This window comes from Malaclemys terrapin, chromosome 12 (assembly GCF_027887155.1).
Source record: "Malaclemys terrapin pileata isolate rMalTer1 chromosome 12, rMalTer1.hap1, whole genome shotgun sequence".
NCBI classification, from domain to species: Eukaryota; Metazoa; Chordata; order Testudines; family Emydidae; genus Malaclemys; species Malaclemys terrapin.
In genome coordinates this window covers 39,602,696-39,621,236 of record NC_071516.1, presented here as the reverse complement: position 1 = coordinate 39,621,236, position 18,541 = coordinate 39,602,696, and the positions used below count along the sequence as shown (strand labels likewise).

The 18,541-nt window shown below is 42.8% G+C and overlaps 1 protein-coding gene across 6 annotated transcripts; it reads right to left on the bottom strand.

Annotated features, from left to right (window-relative positions):
- Nucleotides 1-274: 274 nt before the first annotated feature.
- On the bottom strand, nucleotides 275-18,541 carry LOC128847166 (histo-blood group ABO system transferase 1-like). 6 transcript variants are annotated; one of them, XM_054046533.1, is made up of 8 exons: nucleotides 18,463-18,541; nucleotides 17,936-17,989; nucleotides 14,498-14,536; nucleotides 13,842-13,892; nucleotides 7,201-7,239; nucleotides 4,848-4,883; nucleotides 3,856-3,990; nucleotides 275-1,764 (listed from the first exon to the last, which is right to left on the bottom strand). In XM_054046533.1, exons 4-8 carry the CDS (start codon nucleotides 13,850-13,852, stop codon nucleotides 1,080-1,082), a joined length of 906 nt encoding a protein of 301 aa, XP_053902508.1. In that variant the 5' UTR covers nucleotides 13,853-13,892; nucleotides 14,498-14,536; nucleotides 17,936-17,989; nucleotides 18,463-18,541; the 3' UTR covers nucleotides 275-1,079. The 6 variants fall into 6 exon arrangements, with proteins under 6 accessions (XP_053902508.1, XP_053902509.1, XP_053902510.1 ...); XM_054046534.1 differs by lacking the exon at nucleotides 18,463-18,541 and adding an exon at nucleotides 18,228-18,417; XM_054046535.1 differs by lacking the exon at nucleotides 18,463-18,541 and adding an exon at nucleotides 18,377-18,403.

Genomic DNA, 18,541 nt, shown 5'->3' with positions numbered 1-18,541 from the left:
ATGCCTTTGATTTTGGCCTCATGTAACAGGTGATCAGAAAACAATGGCTCACTGCTCAGGACATAGCTTCAAAAGGCTGGATTTCTGCATAACCAGAGGTGGGGAATTTGCAGTCATCTCCCACTAGACCTTCTCCAAGCAAACTACCTCACACTGTTTGTTCCAAAAGTCCATTCTTGTCTGGCACATCGTTCACTATAGCCCCTTGAAGTTCATAACGCATCCCAGGGCTCACCTCCCATCTGCCCCTCAAAGAGATTACAGACAATTTGGACCACAATAATCTGTACATTTAATACAACAAGGTATATCAAAGATATTGCAAGAAGCTTCCATATCTGGCACATCATCACTATGCACTGCAGGTCTGATTCTGCTTTGATATTGGTATAATCCCAGAGTGATTCCACCGCAGTCAGTATAGTGACACTGGTGTTAAAGTGAAGGAGAACCCAGCCCCAGTATCTTCCTTATCTTTTATTCTCCATAGAAAAAGAAGGTTCAGGGTAGAAACATGATGGCAGGGAAGCTGTCTCTATCTCTTTCACATAGCACTGGGAGCAAAGAGGGACAGCTCTAGGCATATGAAATCTATAGTACCATGCAACCATCCTCTTTCTATTTTTCCCCCTAAGGATAGTCTGCCCTTTTGAAATTTGTTTTAGCCAGTCCATAATTTCATCTAGTCTCAGAGGGGCAACCTCTCCCTTATCGGCCATCTTGACTGTGGGAAAGTTCTCTGTTTTGTTAGGATTTTGGAGAAAAGCTGGCAATGATGGGGCATACATAATGGTATCAAATTAAAAGAAAAGAGTTTCTGAATAATGTCTAATATGATGGGGGAAAAACACAAAGAAAAATGATTCAGCTGCTGATGGCTGTGAATTTTAGGAGGTGGGGAAGAGAGTAGTAAAGCTATGCAGCCACCCCCATCCCAGAAGTCACATGACTTTTGCATTTAATAAAACAGACTCCAAAGATACTTAAACTTCATTCAATGAGACTTTTTTCAAGGGAATTGCAGGAGATTGCCATATCTGTCAGAGCATCCAACCATCCATCTCTTTCTCTTCCTTCCTTCAGAACCTGACTTCTTTCAGATCCTTGTGCACTGAGGACAACCTCTTAACCTTGACAATGCGAGGTCTGATCAGCTCCTCATCCCAGTAGTACTCTGGGGACAGCAGGCGTGTCGGCTTGTGGTACAGGAGGTATTTATTCAGGTGGCTTTCCTCATGCCACTTGGCTTCAATGCCACTAGCTCTGTCCTCCATGATCCCTTTGTAGCAAGCTGTGGTCAACTTGTAGACCTCAGACACGCTCCCTCCGTAGAAGCTGGCCGCATAGTAGAAATCCCCTTCCCCACTGGGGATGGCAGCTCGCGACTCCTGCCGCCTCTCATATGAGTTGTTCTCCCGGGGTTCGGTGTATTGCCAGGAGCTGATGGTCCCCACAAGTGTGTCGATGATCTCCACCCCAATGTGCTCGAATAGCTGGACGTCGATGTCCATGGAGTAAAGATAGTCTACTTCGTAGCGCCAGCAACTGCGGATGTGGCTGCTAATGATGTCCATGCGGTTCATGGAAATGTCCTGCCACCGTGGGTAGTTCTGGACAGGGATGATGAAGAGACGCTTCTCAGGGGCCAGCTTCATAGATGGGACTTTCTCTGGGTGGTCAGTGAAGAGATAGAAGTTGACCCTGTGCCCGGAGAGGAAGAATTTGTTTGCGGAGCCAAGAAACCCTTCTATGAACCGGACATATCTGAAAGGCAAATGAGTGCAACAGTGAACGAAGTGAGATATCAGTGTGGTTCTAGTTATGAATGTCTTTATAAACTGATTATAAAAACTGCCTTGCATTCACCCCAACTGCAGTGTCCTGGGAATCTAATTTCCACAATCTGGAGCTTTTCCTCTCTGATATTACCATGAGAAGATCCTTATAAGAACCTTCATCCTGCCTTTCTTCTGAAACACAGATGACCTCAGTTCCAAAGCTCAGGCCCCTGGCTCAAACTGGTCAATACTTTTTAGATCCAGGATCCTTTCAGAGTCAAGAATAACACATGTAAGGTTGGTTCACAACAGGGATTTAGCTTTTGGTGAGTCTCTGGATCGGGGGACTGGGTTTTGTGTCTCCCTTATCCTGGGTGAGGTACTCTAACCCTCTGGTTCTCCAGCTTTTTACAAAGTTGGCCTACCAATGAGTTTTGTCCTTTTTTGTGACCCACCACCTCTGCTGCCACCCCCTCCTAGCCCCGTGAAGGGGGCATCAACCACCTGCAACAGCACCCTCCACCCTGCCCCACAACCCTAATCCTGGCCCATAAAGGAGGCCAGAGTGTGGTGGGGACGATTTACAGACTGAATCTGGCTGAGCCCGGTTCCCTGCTCTGGCTATTGCAACATGGCACACAAGGTTGCAGAGTCACTCTAGTTTGGCCTGGATGCCCCTCCGTCATGTGGGATAAATGTGGGGTGTGCTCACTCTCCAAACTTCCTGCCCCCCTATTGAAACATCCCATCCACATCCACTTGGGAGATTATACGTTTGCTTAGGGCCCAGAGATGGATCAGTCAGACCTGCGTGACTAGTCCTCTTGGCCCCCATTTTGGGAAACACACCTCTAACTACCAGGCCATAGAGTCATTCTCATGCTTGCGCTCTCTCTCTGGCTCAATGACGAATTTAATCCACAGTGAAACAGCTTCAACAAGACAGATTGAGGGAGCGCCACATCAGAATGTCCCACAGCCCAGTGGTTCAGACATGCATCAGAGATCCCTGTTCAAATCCCTTCTCCTCCTCAAGCAGAGGGGAGACTTGAACCATGGGATATCCCACAGCCCAGGTGAGTGTCCTGATGCAATTGGGTTTCTGTTCTGTATGTGGGACACCTAGGCTGCCATGATAATAATAATTTACTGGCAATTTGATTTGGCCTCTTCTTAATTCCCTTAGGGCCTGGTCTTTGAAGTTATTTAGGCTCCTAACTCCCACTGAAATCAATCAGAGTTAGGTGCCTAAATACCTTTAAAAATCTGGCCCTTAAGTCTTTGTTGAAATCCCCAGCCTTAAAAAATATTCACTGTTTTAAATACAGGCATCCAGCAGTGAAGGCCAAGACTATAACAGGGTTCAAAAAGGAACTAGATAAGTTCATGGAGGATAGGTGAACTTCACATCAATGGCTATTTGCCAGAAGCTGGGAATGCATGACAGGGGATGGATCACTTGATGATTATCTGTTCTGTTCATTCCCTCTGGGGCACCTAGCATTGGCCGTTGTCAGAAGACAGGATACTGGGCTAGATGGATGTTTGGTCTGACCCAGTGTGGCCATTCTTACGTTCCTTTCATAGTAGGAAATGGAGCTGAGTTATTGAATAAAGGAATCCACCCCCTTTAACAATCTTATCTTGGGGCCTTAACATTTCACACATTTTGTTTTGTGGCCCTAAGGTCTGTTGAGATGGGTTAGTGAGACCGGTGCTATGTGACAAGGGGTGAGTGGATCGAAGTTCCAGAATCTCAGTTGTCACTGTGCTTTAATGGCTCTCCGCACATCCCAGCCATAGATCAGGTCTACACTAAAGTTACGCTAGTTAAGTTATGTAAGTACTGTAACTTAAGTCGACATAGCTTCCGCCTCTCATTGAGGTGAATTACAAATGTCAACACCGCTGCATCAATCCCAGCGGTGCCGATTTAGCTGTAGACAAGGCCTCAGTGTGCGGTGGAATGGAGCTAGGAGCATTACAGCGAGTCTTTCAAGGACATCTATCATGCTCCATAGTGCAGCACAGCTAGGCGTAGTGTCACAGGTCTTGGACTGTGCAAGAGAAATCGTACTTTTTAACTGCAAATGTGGCCACCCCGACAACGGAATTTTTTTGTCTGTACTGGGCATTCAGGATGTCTCTGTTGAAGGTGCCTTCCCACACGATGGGAGCCAGCCACGGGGACATCAGCAAGACATCAGTTCTCCTGCATGAAATGAGAGAGAAAACTCAATAACAGCCAGACTGAATCAGACCGGGGTCCAAAGGGCCAGATATCTCCTCTCTGTTATTGGCCAGCATTAGACACTTCAGGGTAACGTGCATGTGACCCTCTTGTGGCCAATTATGGAGCAACTTATCCATAAATGACAACTGTATCTACTACCAACCAACCCAAGTTGTACATATTCTCCTGTATATCTGAGCACACGACATAACAGGGAGCAAATAATGGGAACCTTCACGTTATTTCACACAAATATATTCACAATTTCATTCCAAGATATTTTGTCACTCAGAAACCATCTTAAATGTTCAAAATGGCTGGGATTTACAAAGGACCAGAGGGAAGTGAGACATTTGTGTCATATTAAAAACACAGGGGTTTGACTGCGTAGTGCCGCTTGAAAATCCAAATGAGATTATGTTTTTTTTTTGCATTATGACATGTGGAAATGTTGAATTATTTAAATAGGAAGCCAGATCAAATTCCAAAGGGTAAAATTACTAAAAAGCTGCATTTTCCCCTAAAAAGAAATTCCTTTAAGTGAAAATAGATCTTTTGCACTTGAAAATAATGTTTTCAACTGAAAACAAACAAACAAAAAAGTCACTTTTAAACAAACTGGCAGATTTCAAAAAATCAAACTGAAATAGTTTTGAGACTTCTCTATCTAATTTAATATGTTGGCAGGGCTAACTCTGTAGGTTCTTAGATTGTTATTCATTGCTGTAATTGCTGAGCACTAATCTGATCTACAAATAAATTTCATACTTTTTTCTTTTTATTTATTTTTTTATATTTATCCAATTTAAAACAAAATGTCAGAAGAGGGGACTTACTGAGGCCTGTCCACAAATGGCTGAGGATATGACATTCTGTTGAAAGAACACATGAATTATTGGGATATAACTGTATGTATTTAGACTCATAGACTTTAAGTTCAGAAGGGATCATTATGATCGTCTAGTCTGACCTCCTGCAAAATGCAGGCCACAGAATCTCACCCCCCACTCCTGTATCAAACCCCTAACCTATGTCTGAGTTACTGAAGTCCTCAAATCATGGTTTAAAGACTTCAAGGTGCAGAGAATCCTCCTCCAGCAAGTGACCCTTGCCCCACACAGAGGAAGGCGAAAAACCCCCAGGGCCTCTGCCAATCTGCCCTGGAGGAAAATTTCTTCCTGACCCCAAATATGGCAATCAGCTAAACCCTGAGCAAGTGGGCAAGCCTTACCAGCAAGACACCCAGGAAAGAATTCTCTGTAGTAACTCAGATCCCACCCCATCTAACATCCCTTCACAGGAGATTGGGCATATTTACCGCTAATAGTCAAAGAAAGCCTAATTTTGGTAATTAATTTATCCCATCATACCATCCCCTCCATAAACTTATCAAACTTAGTCTTGAAGCCAGATATGTCTTTTGCCCCACTGTCCCCTTCAAAGTCTGTTCCAGAACTTCATTCCTCTGATGATTAGAAACCTTCATCTCATTTCAAGTCTAAACTTCCTGATGGCCAGTTTATATCCATTTGTTCTTATGTCCACATTGGTACTGAGCTTACATAATTCCTCTCCCTTCCTGGTATTTATCCCTCTGATATATTTATAGAGAGCAATCATATCTCCCCTCAGCCTTCTTTTGGTTAGGCTAAACAAGCCAAGCTCTTTGAGTTTCCTTTCATAAGACAGGTTTTCCATTCCTTGGATCATCCTAGTAGTCCCTCTCTATCTGTTCCAGTATGAATTCATCCTTCTAAAACATGGGAGACCAGAACTGCATACAGTATTCCAGATGAGGTCTCACCAGTGCCTTGTATAATGGTACTAACACCTCCTTATCTCTACTGGAAATACATCGCCTCATGCATCCCAAGACCGCATTAGATTTTTTCACAGCCATATCACACTGGTGGCTCTTAGTCATCCTGTCATCAACCAATACTCGGAGGTCCTTCTCCTCCTCTGTTACTTCCAACTGATACGTCACCAGCTTATAACAAAAATTCTTGTTATTAATCCCTAAATGCATGACCTTGCACTTTTCACTATTAAATTAGTCTCCCTTGATACATTCCAGTGAGAATATAGCCATATCATTTGTTCCCACATGAAGGACAATCAGTGGATTCTTTCCCGCTCCCGTTAGGATCCTCTTCAGCCTCAGGTCCACATCCTGTATCTTAGCACCCAGCAGACAGCACACCCTTCTGTTCTCTGGATCAGCTCTGGTTACAGGCCTGTCTATTCTTCTCAGTACAGAGTCCCCAATCATGTAGACCTGCTTCTTCTTTGTGATGGTGTGATTCTCCGGTCTAGCCTGTTCCCTCTGACTGCAAGTTCTCTCGATTCCTATTCTCCCTTGCAATCCTCTGCAACCCATCCCGTATCCTCCTGGGGCTCATATTTGGTGTTGTTATCTCCACTGACTCTTCCCCTTTTCCTACAGGACTAGCTGCTTTTCTCTTCTTCCTTACCCTCCCACCTTCAGCAACCACCTGCTGTGCCCCTTCTTCATTTTCCAACTCTGCAAACCTGTTCCTGAGCTCTATTTCTCCTTCATTAGCCTTTCTTTTCCTCTGCCTCATTCTCTTAGCCCTGGTCTACACTATAGGCTTAGGTCGAATTTAGCCGTATTAGGTCGATTTAAAAATGACTGCGTCCACACAACCAACTGTGTTCCGTTGACCTAAAGGGCTCTTAAAATTGACTTCTGTACTCCTCCCCGATGAGGGGAGTAGTGCTAAAATCAACCTTGCTGGGTCGAATTTGGGGTAGTGCAGACACAAATCAACGGTATTGGCTTCCGGGAGCTATCCCAGAGTGCTCCATTGTGACAGCTCTGGACAGCACTTTGAACTCCTTGCTGGGTTAGAATGTTTGTGAATTTGCTAAATGTATTAATATATTACTACAAATACAGACAGGTTCCTAAAGTGTGAGGGTTGCAACTGTGCACATTGGGGTTCCCAGCTGAACAGTAATTTAAAAAAAAATACTGGGCCTGATCTTGGGACCAGAACCTTTTGAACCTGAGTGATAACTGGGATTTCTTATGGAATCAATATAATTAATACACAATTCGTAGATCAGACTACACCTGCATTGATCTTCTTTGCTTTGTTTGCTATGGCCACAAACTCACCTGTTTATTTTGCTATATATTAATGAACGCAGGGCACCCATTCTTACCGTGGAAGCACCGAGAAGGTTTCATCCAGATCAGCTTGTCTAGGAATGAGAAAGAAATCAGAGATGTTTCATTGCTCTCTTAGCATCACAGAAACAATGGACCAGATCCACAGCTGGGTTGAATCAGTGCCAATCCCTGGTCATCCGTGTGATTTACACTGGCTGAGGATCTGGTCCCATAAGACCAAACTTTTCAAAAATACATTCTGATGATTTTATTTATTTATTTTCTGGGGGCCTTAATTTTAGGATTTCCAGCTGGAGTCATCTAGGCCAGGACTTGCAAAGCCACCAGTATTTGTATTTAACATATTTATTGTGGAAGTGCCTAAGGGCCAGCCAAGATTGAGGCACCAAAGTGCTAGGCAATTCACCCATTCTTTTCAACAGAAATTGTGTGGGTCCAACTCCCTTGGTTGGCTTTGAAAATTGCAGCTTGTAAATTTGAGTGGGAACAAAGGCCAACATTCCATGTTGGGAGAGGCAGACAGAGCTACTATTTGTGCCCCCATCAGGTACCCAGATCCTGAGACAGCTTTGAAAACCTCAGTCTTGCTGTTTTTTTAAGGAGTGAAATGCACACACAGCCCCCATTGATTTCATCTTCCACATAACCCACGTACTCAACTCATTTTAAAGTTATGCCGAGGTTATCTAAAGTTGAGCCCAAAAATCAGAGACAGCTGAAATTAGAGTTAACTTTAGAAAACTGAGGCCTAAATCAAAGTGTCCGGCAGGCGTGGGCTACACTTAAAAACTAGCTCAAACTAGTTATGTTGCTCAGGGCTCTGAAAAATTTCACATCCTGTATGATATAAGTAACTTGGTCTAACATCTTGTGTAGACACAGCTAGGTTGATGTAAGAATTCGTCGCTTAACCTAGCTACCACCTCTCGTGGAGGTGGATTAACCATGTAAACTGAAAAATGCCTTCCATCAATTTAAGAAATGTCTACACTACCATGTTACAATGGCACAGCCATACCTGTGCCGCAGTAATTGCTGTGGTGAAGACATATTCTCGTAGATGGCTATGAGATGTATCTTCCTAAAGGCATTAGCAAAAGCTAGTAGGATTAGTCTGCCCAGGGAGCTAGGTTCCTAGGAGAGAATGTGGGCTGGACTGTAAACTCCCATAAGATGACAATGTGACGGTGCCCCCCATAAGGCTTTCTGGAATATGCTTATGATTGTATATATGACATAAATAGAATATATTTTATACTACATATGCCATATAACATATCTATATAAAGGATATGATCTACTGAATACATTCCTCCTATTTGCATGCATGTATCATTTTTGTACTTGAAGTTAGGAATATTGGCTGTCTACTTGCTTGATAGCCTTAGTAAAGCATTTGGCCAGCAGATTAAGTGCCCAATCAAGAACCACTTAAGCCAACAATGAATTTGGAGACACCACTCTACACTGGAGCTTTCCCAGGAATGTGGCTTGGCTGGTAAGAAACTCAATCATGGATGTACATATGACTCCAAAACTCCATCTTGGAGCTGGATTTTGCATAGGAGAGAGGAGGGAGTCTCCACCCACAAGAGAAAGTCTACTTAAATCCCTGGGAGACCCCTCCATTTGGTTTTCAGCTGGCTAAAAGGATAGCCTCTCCACCCCAAGGATACCTGAAAGAAACTGGAACAAAGGACAGTAACTACAGGGGGTGTGAGTGATTGCTGGACCCAGACTAGAAGGTGACTAGTCTGTAAAAGGAAGCTTACTGGAAGTCCTCTAAGGGTGAGGTTTTTATCTGTACTCAGTCTTATTACTGTATTAGGCTTAGATTTGCGTGTTTTATTTTATTTTACTTGGTTCTGTCTGTTACTACTTGGAACCACTTAAATCCTACTTTCTGAATTTAATAAAACCACTTTTTATTTATTAATCAACCCAGAGTATGTATTAATACCGGGGGGTGGGAGGGAACAGCTGTGCATATCTCTCTCTCAGTGTTATAGAGGGCGAACAATTTATGAGTTTACCCTGTATAAGCTTTATACAAAGTAAAACAGATTTATTTGGGATTTAGACCCCACTGGGAGTTGGGCAACTGACTGTTAAAGACAGGAACACATCTGTAAGCTGCTTTCAGGTTAAGTCTGCAGCTTTGGGGCACATGGTTCAGACCCTGGGTCTGTATTGGAGCAGATGGCTGTGTCTGGCTCAACAAGACAGGGTGCTAGAGTCCCGAGCTGGCAAGGAAAGCAGGGGCAGAGGTAGTCTTGACACATCAGTTGGCAGTTCCCAAGGGGGTTTCTGTGATCCAACCCATCACAAAGAAGGAAAGGCTGTTGAAATGTGCATCAACACTGAATTTTGCTGTGGTCTAGTTGCTGCTTAACATACATGAGGGTATCATACAATCAAAGAAAATTAGGGTTGGAAGAGACCTCAGGAGGTCATCTAGTCCAACCCACTGTCTAAAGCAGGACCAACCCCAACTAAATCATCCCAGCCAGGCCTTTGTCAAGCCAGACCTGTCATAGGGATACAGCTAAGGGTAGCATAAAATCCCTCCTTTACCTGTAAAGGGATTAGAAGCTCAAATAACCTGGTTGGCACCTGACCAAAAGGACCAATAAGGGAAGAAGATCCTTTCAAATCTGTGGGGGGAGGTTTTGTTTGTGCTCTTTTTGTGTGTTCTCTCTCAGACAGAGAGGGACTGGGGCAGGAAAAACCATCTCCTAAAACCCTACCTGAAATAAGCATCCAAGATTACAAAAACTGTAAGTAATAGCAAGCAACTGTGTTAACTTAACTTTGGTTATAGCTTGTGAATTTTCCCTATGCTAAGAGGGAGGTTTATTCCTGTTTTTTGTAATTTTGAAGTTTTGCCTAGAGAGGAATCCTCTGTGTTCTAAATTGTATTACCCGGTAAAATTACCTTCCATCCTGATTTTTACAGAGGTGCTTCTTTTACTTTTTCCTTTATAATAAAGTTCTGCTTTTAAGAACCTGATTGGTTTTTAGTGTCCAAAAAACCCAGGGTTCTGGTCCGTACTCACCTTGTTTACCTATTTGGTTAGTATATTATTCTCAAGCCTCCCCAGGAAAGGGGGTAAAGGGGTTTGGGGGGATATTTTGAGGAAACAGGAACTTCAACCGGTCCTATTCTTGAATCTTTGTCTAACTCACTTGGTGGTGGCTGAGATACTGTCCAAGGACAAGGAAGAATTTGTGCCTTGGGGAAGTTTTTAACCTAAGCTGATAAAAATAAGCTCATAGATTCATAGATTATAGGACTGGAAGGGACCTCGAGAGGTCATCGAGTCCAGTCCCCTGCCCGCATGGTGGTCTTTCATGTGGGTCCCCACATCTGTACCCCAGAGTTAAGAGTGGGGAGGAAACCCTGACAGAGCCTTAAAAACCTATAAGGATGGAGATTCCACCACCTCCCTAGGTAACCCATTCCAGTACTTCACCACCCTCCTAGTGAAATAGTTTTTCCTAATATCCAGCCTAGATGTCCCCTACTGCAACTTGAGACCACTGCTCCTTGTTCTATCATCTGCCACCACTAAAAACTGCCTAGCTCCTCCTTGGAACCCCCCCTTCATGTATTTGAAGGCTGCTATCAAATCCCCCCTCACTCTTCTCTTCTGCAGACTAAAGAAGCCCAGTTCATAGAATCACAGCATCATAGAATATCAGGGTAGGAAGAGACCTCAGGAGGGGGAGGTGTCCAATCCCCTCAAAGCAGGACCAATGCCCAACTAAATCATCCCAGCCAGCACTTTGTCAAGCCTGACCTTAAAAACCTCCAAAGAAGGAGATTTCACCACCTCCCAAGGTAACCCATTCCAGTGCTTCACCACCCTCCTAGTGAAAAAGTTTTTCCTAATATCCAATCTAAACTTCCCTCACTGCAACTTGAGACCATTAATCCTTGCTCTGTCATCTGCCACCACTGAGAACAGCCTAACTCCATCCTCTTTGGAACCCCCTTTCAAGTAGTTGAATGCAGCTATCAAATCTCCCCTCATTCTTGCCTTCTGCAGACTAAACAATCCCAGTTCCCTCAGCCTTTCCTCATAAATCACATGCTCCAGCCCCCTAATCATTTTTGTTGCCCTACGCTGGAATCTTTCCAATTTTTCCATATCCTTCTTGTAGTGTGGGGCCCAAAACTGGACACAGTACTCCAGATGAGGTCTCACCAAAGCTGAATAGAGGGGAATGATCACATTCCTCGATCTGCTTGCAATGTCCCTACTTATACAGCCGAAAATGCCGTTAGCCTTCTTGGCAACAAGGGCACAATGTTGACTCATATCCAGCTTCTCAACTACTATAACCCCTAGGTTATTTTTTGCAGAACTGCTGCCTAGCCACTCGGTCCCTAGTCTGTAGCAGTGCATGGGATTCTTCCATCCTAAGTGCAGCACACAGCACTTCTCCTTGTTGAACCTCATCATATTTCTTTTGGCCAAATCCTCTAATTTATCTAGGTCCCTCTGTATCCTATCCCTACCCTTCAGAGTATCTACCACTCCTCCCAGTTTAGTGTCATCTGCAAACTTCCTGACGGTGCAGTCCACACCATCCTCCAGGTCATTAATGAAGATATTGACCAAAACCGGCCCCAGGACCAACACTTGGGGCACTCCGTTTGATACTGGCTGCCAACTAGACATAGAACCATTGGTCACTACCCATTGAGTCTGACGATCTAGCCAGCTTTCTATCCACCTTATAGTACATTCATCCAGCCCATACTTCTTTAACTTGCTGGCAAGAATACTGTTGGAGACGGCATCAAAAGCTTCGCTAAAGTCAAGGAATAACATGTCCGCTGCTTTCCTCTCATCCACAGAGCCAGTTATCTCATCATAGAAGGCGATTAGGTTAGTCAGGCATGACTTGCCCTTTTTGAATTCATGCTGACTGTTCCTGATCACTTTCCTCTCCTCTAAGTGCATCAGAAATGAATCCTTGAGGATCTGGTCCATGATTTTTCCAGGGACTGAGGTGAGGCTGACTGGCCTGTAGTTCCCCGGATACTCCTTCTTCCCTTTTTAAAAGATGGGCACTACATTAGACGTTTTCAGGTCATCTGGGGCATCCCTGATCACCATGAGATTTCAAAGATAATGGCCAGTGGCTCTGCAATCACATCAGTTAACTCCTTTAGCACCCTCGGATGCAGCGCCTCTGGCCCCATGGACTTGTGCTCATCCAGCTTTTCTAAATAGTTCTGAACCACTTCTTTCTCCACAGAGGGCTGGTCACATCCTCCCCATGCTGTGCTGCCCAGTGCAGTAGTCTGGGAGCTGACCTTGTTCGTTACGACAGAAGCAAAAAAGCATTGAGTACATTAGCTTTTTCCACATCCTCTGTCACTAGTTGCCTCCCTCATTCAGTAAGGGGCCCATACTTTCCTTGACTTTCTTCTTGTTGCTAACATACCTGAAGAAACCCTTCTTGTTCCTCTTAACATCTCTTGCTAGCTGCAACTCCAAGTGTGATTTGGCCTTCCTGATTTCACTCCTGCACGCCTGAGCAATATTTTTATACTCCTCCCTGGTCATTTGTCCAATGTTCCACTTCTTGTAAGCTTCTTTTTTGTGTTTAAGATCTGCAAGGATTTCACTGTTAAGACAAGCTGGTCACCTGCCATATTTACTATTCTTTCTACACATCAGGATGGTTTGTTCCTACAACCTCAATAATGATTCTTTAAAATACAGCCAGCAATCCTGGACTCCTTTCCCCGTCATGTTATTCTCCCAGGGGATCCTGCCCATCAGTTCACTGAGGGAGTCAAAGTCTGCTTTTCTGAAGTTCAGTGTTCGTATTTTCCTGCTCTCCTTTCTTCCTTGTGTAAGGATCCTGAACTCGACTCCAATTTCTCTAACTCACTCTGGACCATATCTCTACGCTCCAGCATATCTACCTCTCCCCGCATCTTAGTGTCATCCACGAACTTGCTGAGGGTGCAATCTATCCCATCATCCAGATCATTAATGAAGATGTTGAACAAAACCAGCTCCAGGGCTGACCCCTGGGTCACTCCAGTTGATCCTGGCTGCCAACTAGAAATCGATCCATTGATCACTACCCTTTGAGCCAGATAATCTAGTCAGCTTTCTATCCACCTTTTAGTCCATTCATCCAATCTATACTTTTTTAACTTGCTGGTAAGAATACTGTTTCAGACCATATCAAAAGCTCTGCTAAAGTCCAGGTATATCACATCCACTGCTTTCCCCATATCCACTGAGCCAGTTACCTCATCATAGAAGGCAATCAGGTTCGTCAGCCATGACTTTCCCTTGTGAATGCATGTTGACTGTTACTGATCACCTTCCTCTCCTTCAAGTGCTTCAGAGGACCTGCTCCATGATTTTTCTGAGGACTGAGGTGAGGTTGACTGGTCTTTAGTTCCCTGGATTCTCTTTCTATCCTTTTTTAAAGATGGGCATGATATTTGCCTTTTTCCAATCATCCTGGACCTCCTCCGATTGCCACGAGTTTTCAAAGATGATGGCTAATGGCTCTGCAATCACATCAGCCAACTCCCTCAGCACTCTTGAATGAATTAGATCCAGTCCTATGGACTTGTGCATGTACAGGTTTTCTAAATAGTCCTTAATCTGTTCTTTCACTACTGAGGGCTGCTCACCTCCTCCCCATACGGTGCTGCCCAGTGCAGCAGTCTGGGAGCTGACCTTGTCTGTGAAGACAGAGGGGAAAAAAAGCTTTATGTACTTCAGCTTTTTCCATATCATCTGTCACTAGGTTGCTTCCCCCATTCAGTAAGGGCCCCATACTTTCCCTGACCTTCTTTTTGCTAACATATCTGTAGAAACCCTTCTTTTTACCCGTCACATCCCTTGCTAGCTGCAACTCCAATTGTGCTTTGGCCTTCCAGATTACACCCCTGCATGGTCAAGCAATATTTTATACTCCTCCCTAGTCATCTGTCCAAGTTTCCACTTCTTGTAAGCTTCCTTTTTGTGATTAAGCTCACCAAAGATATCTCCGTTAAGCCATGCTGGTCACCTGCCATATATGCTATTCTTTCTGCATCTCAGGATGGTTTGCTCCTGCGTCCTCAATAAAGCTTCTTTAAAATAGAGCCAGGTCTCCTTCGACTCCTTTCCCCCTCATATTAGCCTCCCAGGGGATCCTGCCCATCAATTCCCTGAGGGATTCAAAGTCTGCTTTTCTGAAGGGTAGTAAAATCAGGCCCTGAGTCAAGCCACAATACAACAGCAGTGAAGATATATAAGGAGTAGGGCTATGGAAGATCTGGATTAAGGTAAAAAATGTCCTTACCCTATGGACTGGCATGAGGTCCGGATGATGTCTGATATACTAGGGAAACAGAAGAGCATCACATGTTAATATAAATGGAATGTTTCTTTTAGTATGAGGAATGTAGGGCCAATTACAGCAGCAAAAATCAAGACTAACTCTATATAGCCCCTCATGGCAGCACACACACCTCAATTGCCATCTGCACAAATCTACACAACTCTTCCAGCATAACACAACCTGCACACAGCAACACAAGCAGCACACACAATGACCCCAAACAACACTCTGAATGTCTGTTGAGTCATCATGAAGTGATAGAAACATCTACAAGAATGGTGGAGGGATCTCTGTTCAGTATATAACCGGGTTCAGTCCTCAATGGAATTCAGTCTGCTGCTGTCAGTTTTTAAGTCCTCAGCCATTTTTGGCTTTTTATACACATGACTTTATGAATTACACCCAGGAAACAGCATAGACTTTCATCTACTAGTTATTACTTAAAGGTTACAAGAATAGCACCAAATTTTCAACTGGAACAAATTGGCATACCTCAATTAATTTCAGTGGAGCTATGCTGATTTACACTCCTGTGGGACTTGGTATCATTGATTTCAATTGAAGTACATTTACACTAGCTGGGGATCTGTTCCCTTGTGTTTAACTTGTGATTTTGGGGCCAACTCAATGCTTTCATGTTTCCTTGACTCTAGACATTGTGTTAAATCTTTTGACACCTAAAATAATGAAGAAACAAGGTGGGTGAGGTAATATCTTTTATTGGACCAACTTTGGTTGGAGAGAGAGACAAGCTTTTGAGCGCCAAAAGGCTCTTCTTCATATCTGGGAAACTTAGAGGCCTGGTGTTCTCTACAGTTGACGGCAGCTTACGTCAACCTAACTCTGTAAGCATCTACACTAAAATGTGGATCCCACCAAAGTAACTCGCTCACTACACAGACTTAATAACTCCACCTCTGCAAGAGGTATAGCACTTAAGTCAATGTAGTTAGGTCAACACACTGTCGGTGTAGACACTATGTTGTTTACATTGATTGTTGCTACCATTCAGAAACAATCCCACAATGCCTTACATTTACATTTAAATCAGTGCAAGCACTCCTGGTAAGGACATGCACCGCCAACACAAGGAGACTTTAGTCTGGACGTGTAAAACAGATTTAATTACTGCAGTGGCTGTACGTCAAAGTAACTTAGGTTGACTTAATTTTTAGTGTAGACTTGCCCTTACTCAGAGTGTCACAGCTGGGAGAGCGTAGGGAGGGAACAAATTAACAAAGCAAAAAGAACACTGTGAAGTATTGGGATTGTGTCAACAAGTGTGGAGTAATGGATCCATAGATCCACAGTAGGTGTTGAGAAAAGTAGTTCTGTTGAAGTCTGTCAATTCACAGCACCTGCGGATGTGACTTTATAATACTGAGACAGTTTCTTGTTGACACACTCACAATACTTCACAGTGTTGTTGGGTTTTTTTGTTAATTTGTGCCCTCCCTATGCTCTCCCGGGAGTCACCTCCCAGTCTCCAGGAAGGTGTCTCATTCAGCATTGTTACATTCACCTAACACAGAAGGTGAGCTCCAAAAGTAACACCCGTAAACCCCTCTTTTTACCCAATCTGTTTACAAGAAGAAGGGTACTGCGTGCACCAGCTCAAACTAAATTTAACCAATCAGCTTTCTACCTTATTTCTCTGGTACACCCTTTATCTTTTTGTCCTGAACAGATGCATTCCTGATACCAAAGTACATGAAGGAACTTCCTACATTTGTCCAAGGATAGAGCACTCATACATTATCTGTTTCCTCTGGACCATTCCAGGTACTGGTCTGTGAGAGTAACTACCACTGCTTGCCACGGTAAAACACTCAAATGACTTAATCCTGTTAGTTTCCCTATTTACTTAAGCTAAAACTTATTTCAGTGAATACAGGGTGTTGTGGGATACTTAGCATAAGTGATCAGGATTATAACAAAGGTACAGGGCAATTTAGGATATATAACTGCTTTCTGCTTAATGCATACTAATATGTATATGGTGAGAATATATATATATATACACACACACACATTAATAACGTATATATGCTAGCCAGCATACATAGGTGAACACCAGCTGGGGATTTGGCTCTGAATATTTTTAGGCAAAATTAAAACCTTAGCATGAATGCTGCCATTAATTCTGTATTCTCCCTTAGCTGAACTCTACTTTCTAACCCCATCCTTAACTTTAACCTGTTATTCTGACTCATATTGTCTTCACTGGAGTTACTCTGAGTATGCTCAGATTTAACTGAGAGCAATCTGTACATGCACCAATTTCCTGAGTAGCACTGATCATAAAAATGAAGAAAAACAAATTCTGTGGGGGGAAATAAATAACATTTTGGAGTCATTTTAATTTTGCAGGTTTTTTAAAATAAATGATTTTCTGTAGGGCCGTCGATTAATCATATTTAATTCATGTGATTAACTCAAAAATTAATTGTAATTAATCACAGTTTTAATTGCACGGTTAAATAATAGAATACCAATTGAAATTTATTACATATTGTGGATACTTTTTTACATTTTCAAATATATTGATTTCAATTACAATACAGAATACAGAGAGTACAGTGCTCACTTTAAATTATTATTTTTAAATTAAACTTTTTGTGATAAATAGACTGCACTACACTACTTGGATTAGGTGAATTGAAAAATACTATTTCTTTTGTTTTTTTACAGTGCAAATATTTGTAATAAAAATAAATATAAAGCGAGCACTGTACACTTTGTGTTCTGTGTTGTAACTGAAATCAATATATTTGAAAATGTAGAAAACATCCAAAAATATTTAAATAAATGGCATTCTATAATCAGGATTTTTTTTTAGTTGCTTGAAAGCCCGAATTTTCTATTTATTGAAATTTTTTATTGAAAATATTTGGTTTTCCAAAGTTTTATTTCAAAATGTTCCATTTTGTTCCTTCCTCTCACCCCCCTTTCCATTTACCCTTTTCTCTCCCCTCTCCCTTTTGTGTCTGAAGAAGTGGGGGAATAAGGACAAAATGACAGAAAAATGAAATACCCCCTCCAAAAAAACTCCCAAACCAAACAATCTTAAGAACCCCAAACAAACACCTGAACCCCCAAACAAGAACAAACTACCTCTCCCAAAAAAAGTCTACATTGTTCCATTTCCTGGAAAAGGGGATATTTATTTTAATCAATATTTTCTGCGGAAATTTTCCATTTTGAATAAGTGGTTTTGCATGAAAAGATTTTGGATGAAAAAAAAGAATAATTTGAAAAAACTTTCAATCTGCTCTGCTGAATTTATTCTCTCCCTGTGCCTATTCAAGCCCCAAGAAAAATGAAAGTCTAGCTTATTGATTGGTGTAAATGGATTTATGCCACCGGAGGTCAGGCCCGAGTATTTACTGAAACACTTACCTGAAGTATACAATGATCCCAGCCGTCAGTATCACAACAAGCAGGTGTACTTTTCTGATTCGCATGATGTTGGTGTAATGTAATGAAAGCACAGAAAAGAATAGATTTATTAATAATAATAATAATGTTTTCCACAGCCTTACCCAGATTCCCTGGCAGAATTTAGAAGGTGCAAGCCAGCAGCAGATGCTGTTTCTTCCTTTCTCGGCCTTGTTTTAGAGGGTGTAACTGCAACAGCTAACCAGGTTAATCACAATCTCTCCTTATGGTGTGAGCTCACTTCCTCTTTCACCTTTTCCCTCAGCATAACTCCTTGGCAAAAATCGCCTTTTGACAGCAGACACACACCAGATTGAGCTCTGACTGCAAACAGTCAGAGAACGAATTCTTCGACCAGCAGGGAAATAAAATAATCTGAAAAAGGGGTCAGTTAAAATGTACCCTAGGCCAGCACTGCCATGCAGCAGCTCCCAGCCTGTGCCACGCTCCTTTTCCCTCCCTGCACCCTGCCCTTCTAAAGTTACTACCTGTGAGTTACAATAAAAAAAACAGGACATCCGGGACAATGCAGAGACCGTAAAGCGGGCCAGCTTCACAGGCTTTCTG

Excerpts from the sequence above, each read along its gene's own strand:
- LOC128847166 (XM_054046529.1), bottom strand. The coding sequence starts at position 12,747 with ATGACCAGGGAGGAGTATAAAAATATTGCTCAGGCGTGCAGGAGTGAA. Across the intron at positions 4,884-7,200 it reads ACCTTCTCGGTGCTTCCACG|AATGTCATATCCTCAGCCAT; the intron begins GTAAGAATGGGT and ends TTCTTTCAACAG. Across the intron at positions 3,991-4,847 it reads CCATTTGTGGACAGGCCTCA|GAGAACTGATGTCTTGCTGA; the intron begins GTAAGTCCCCTC and ends CATTTCATGCAG.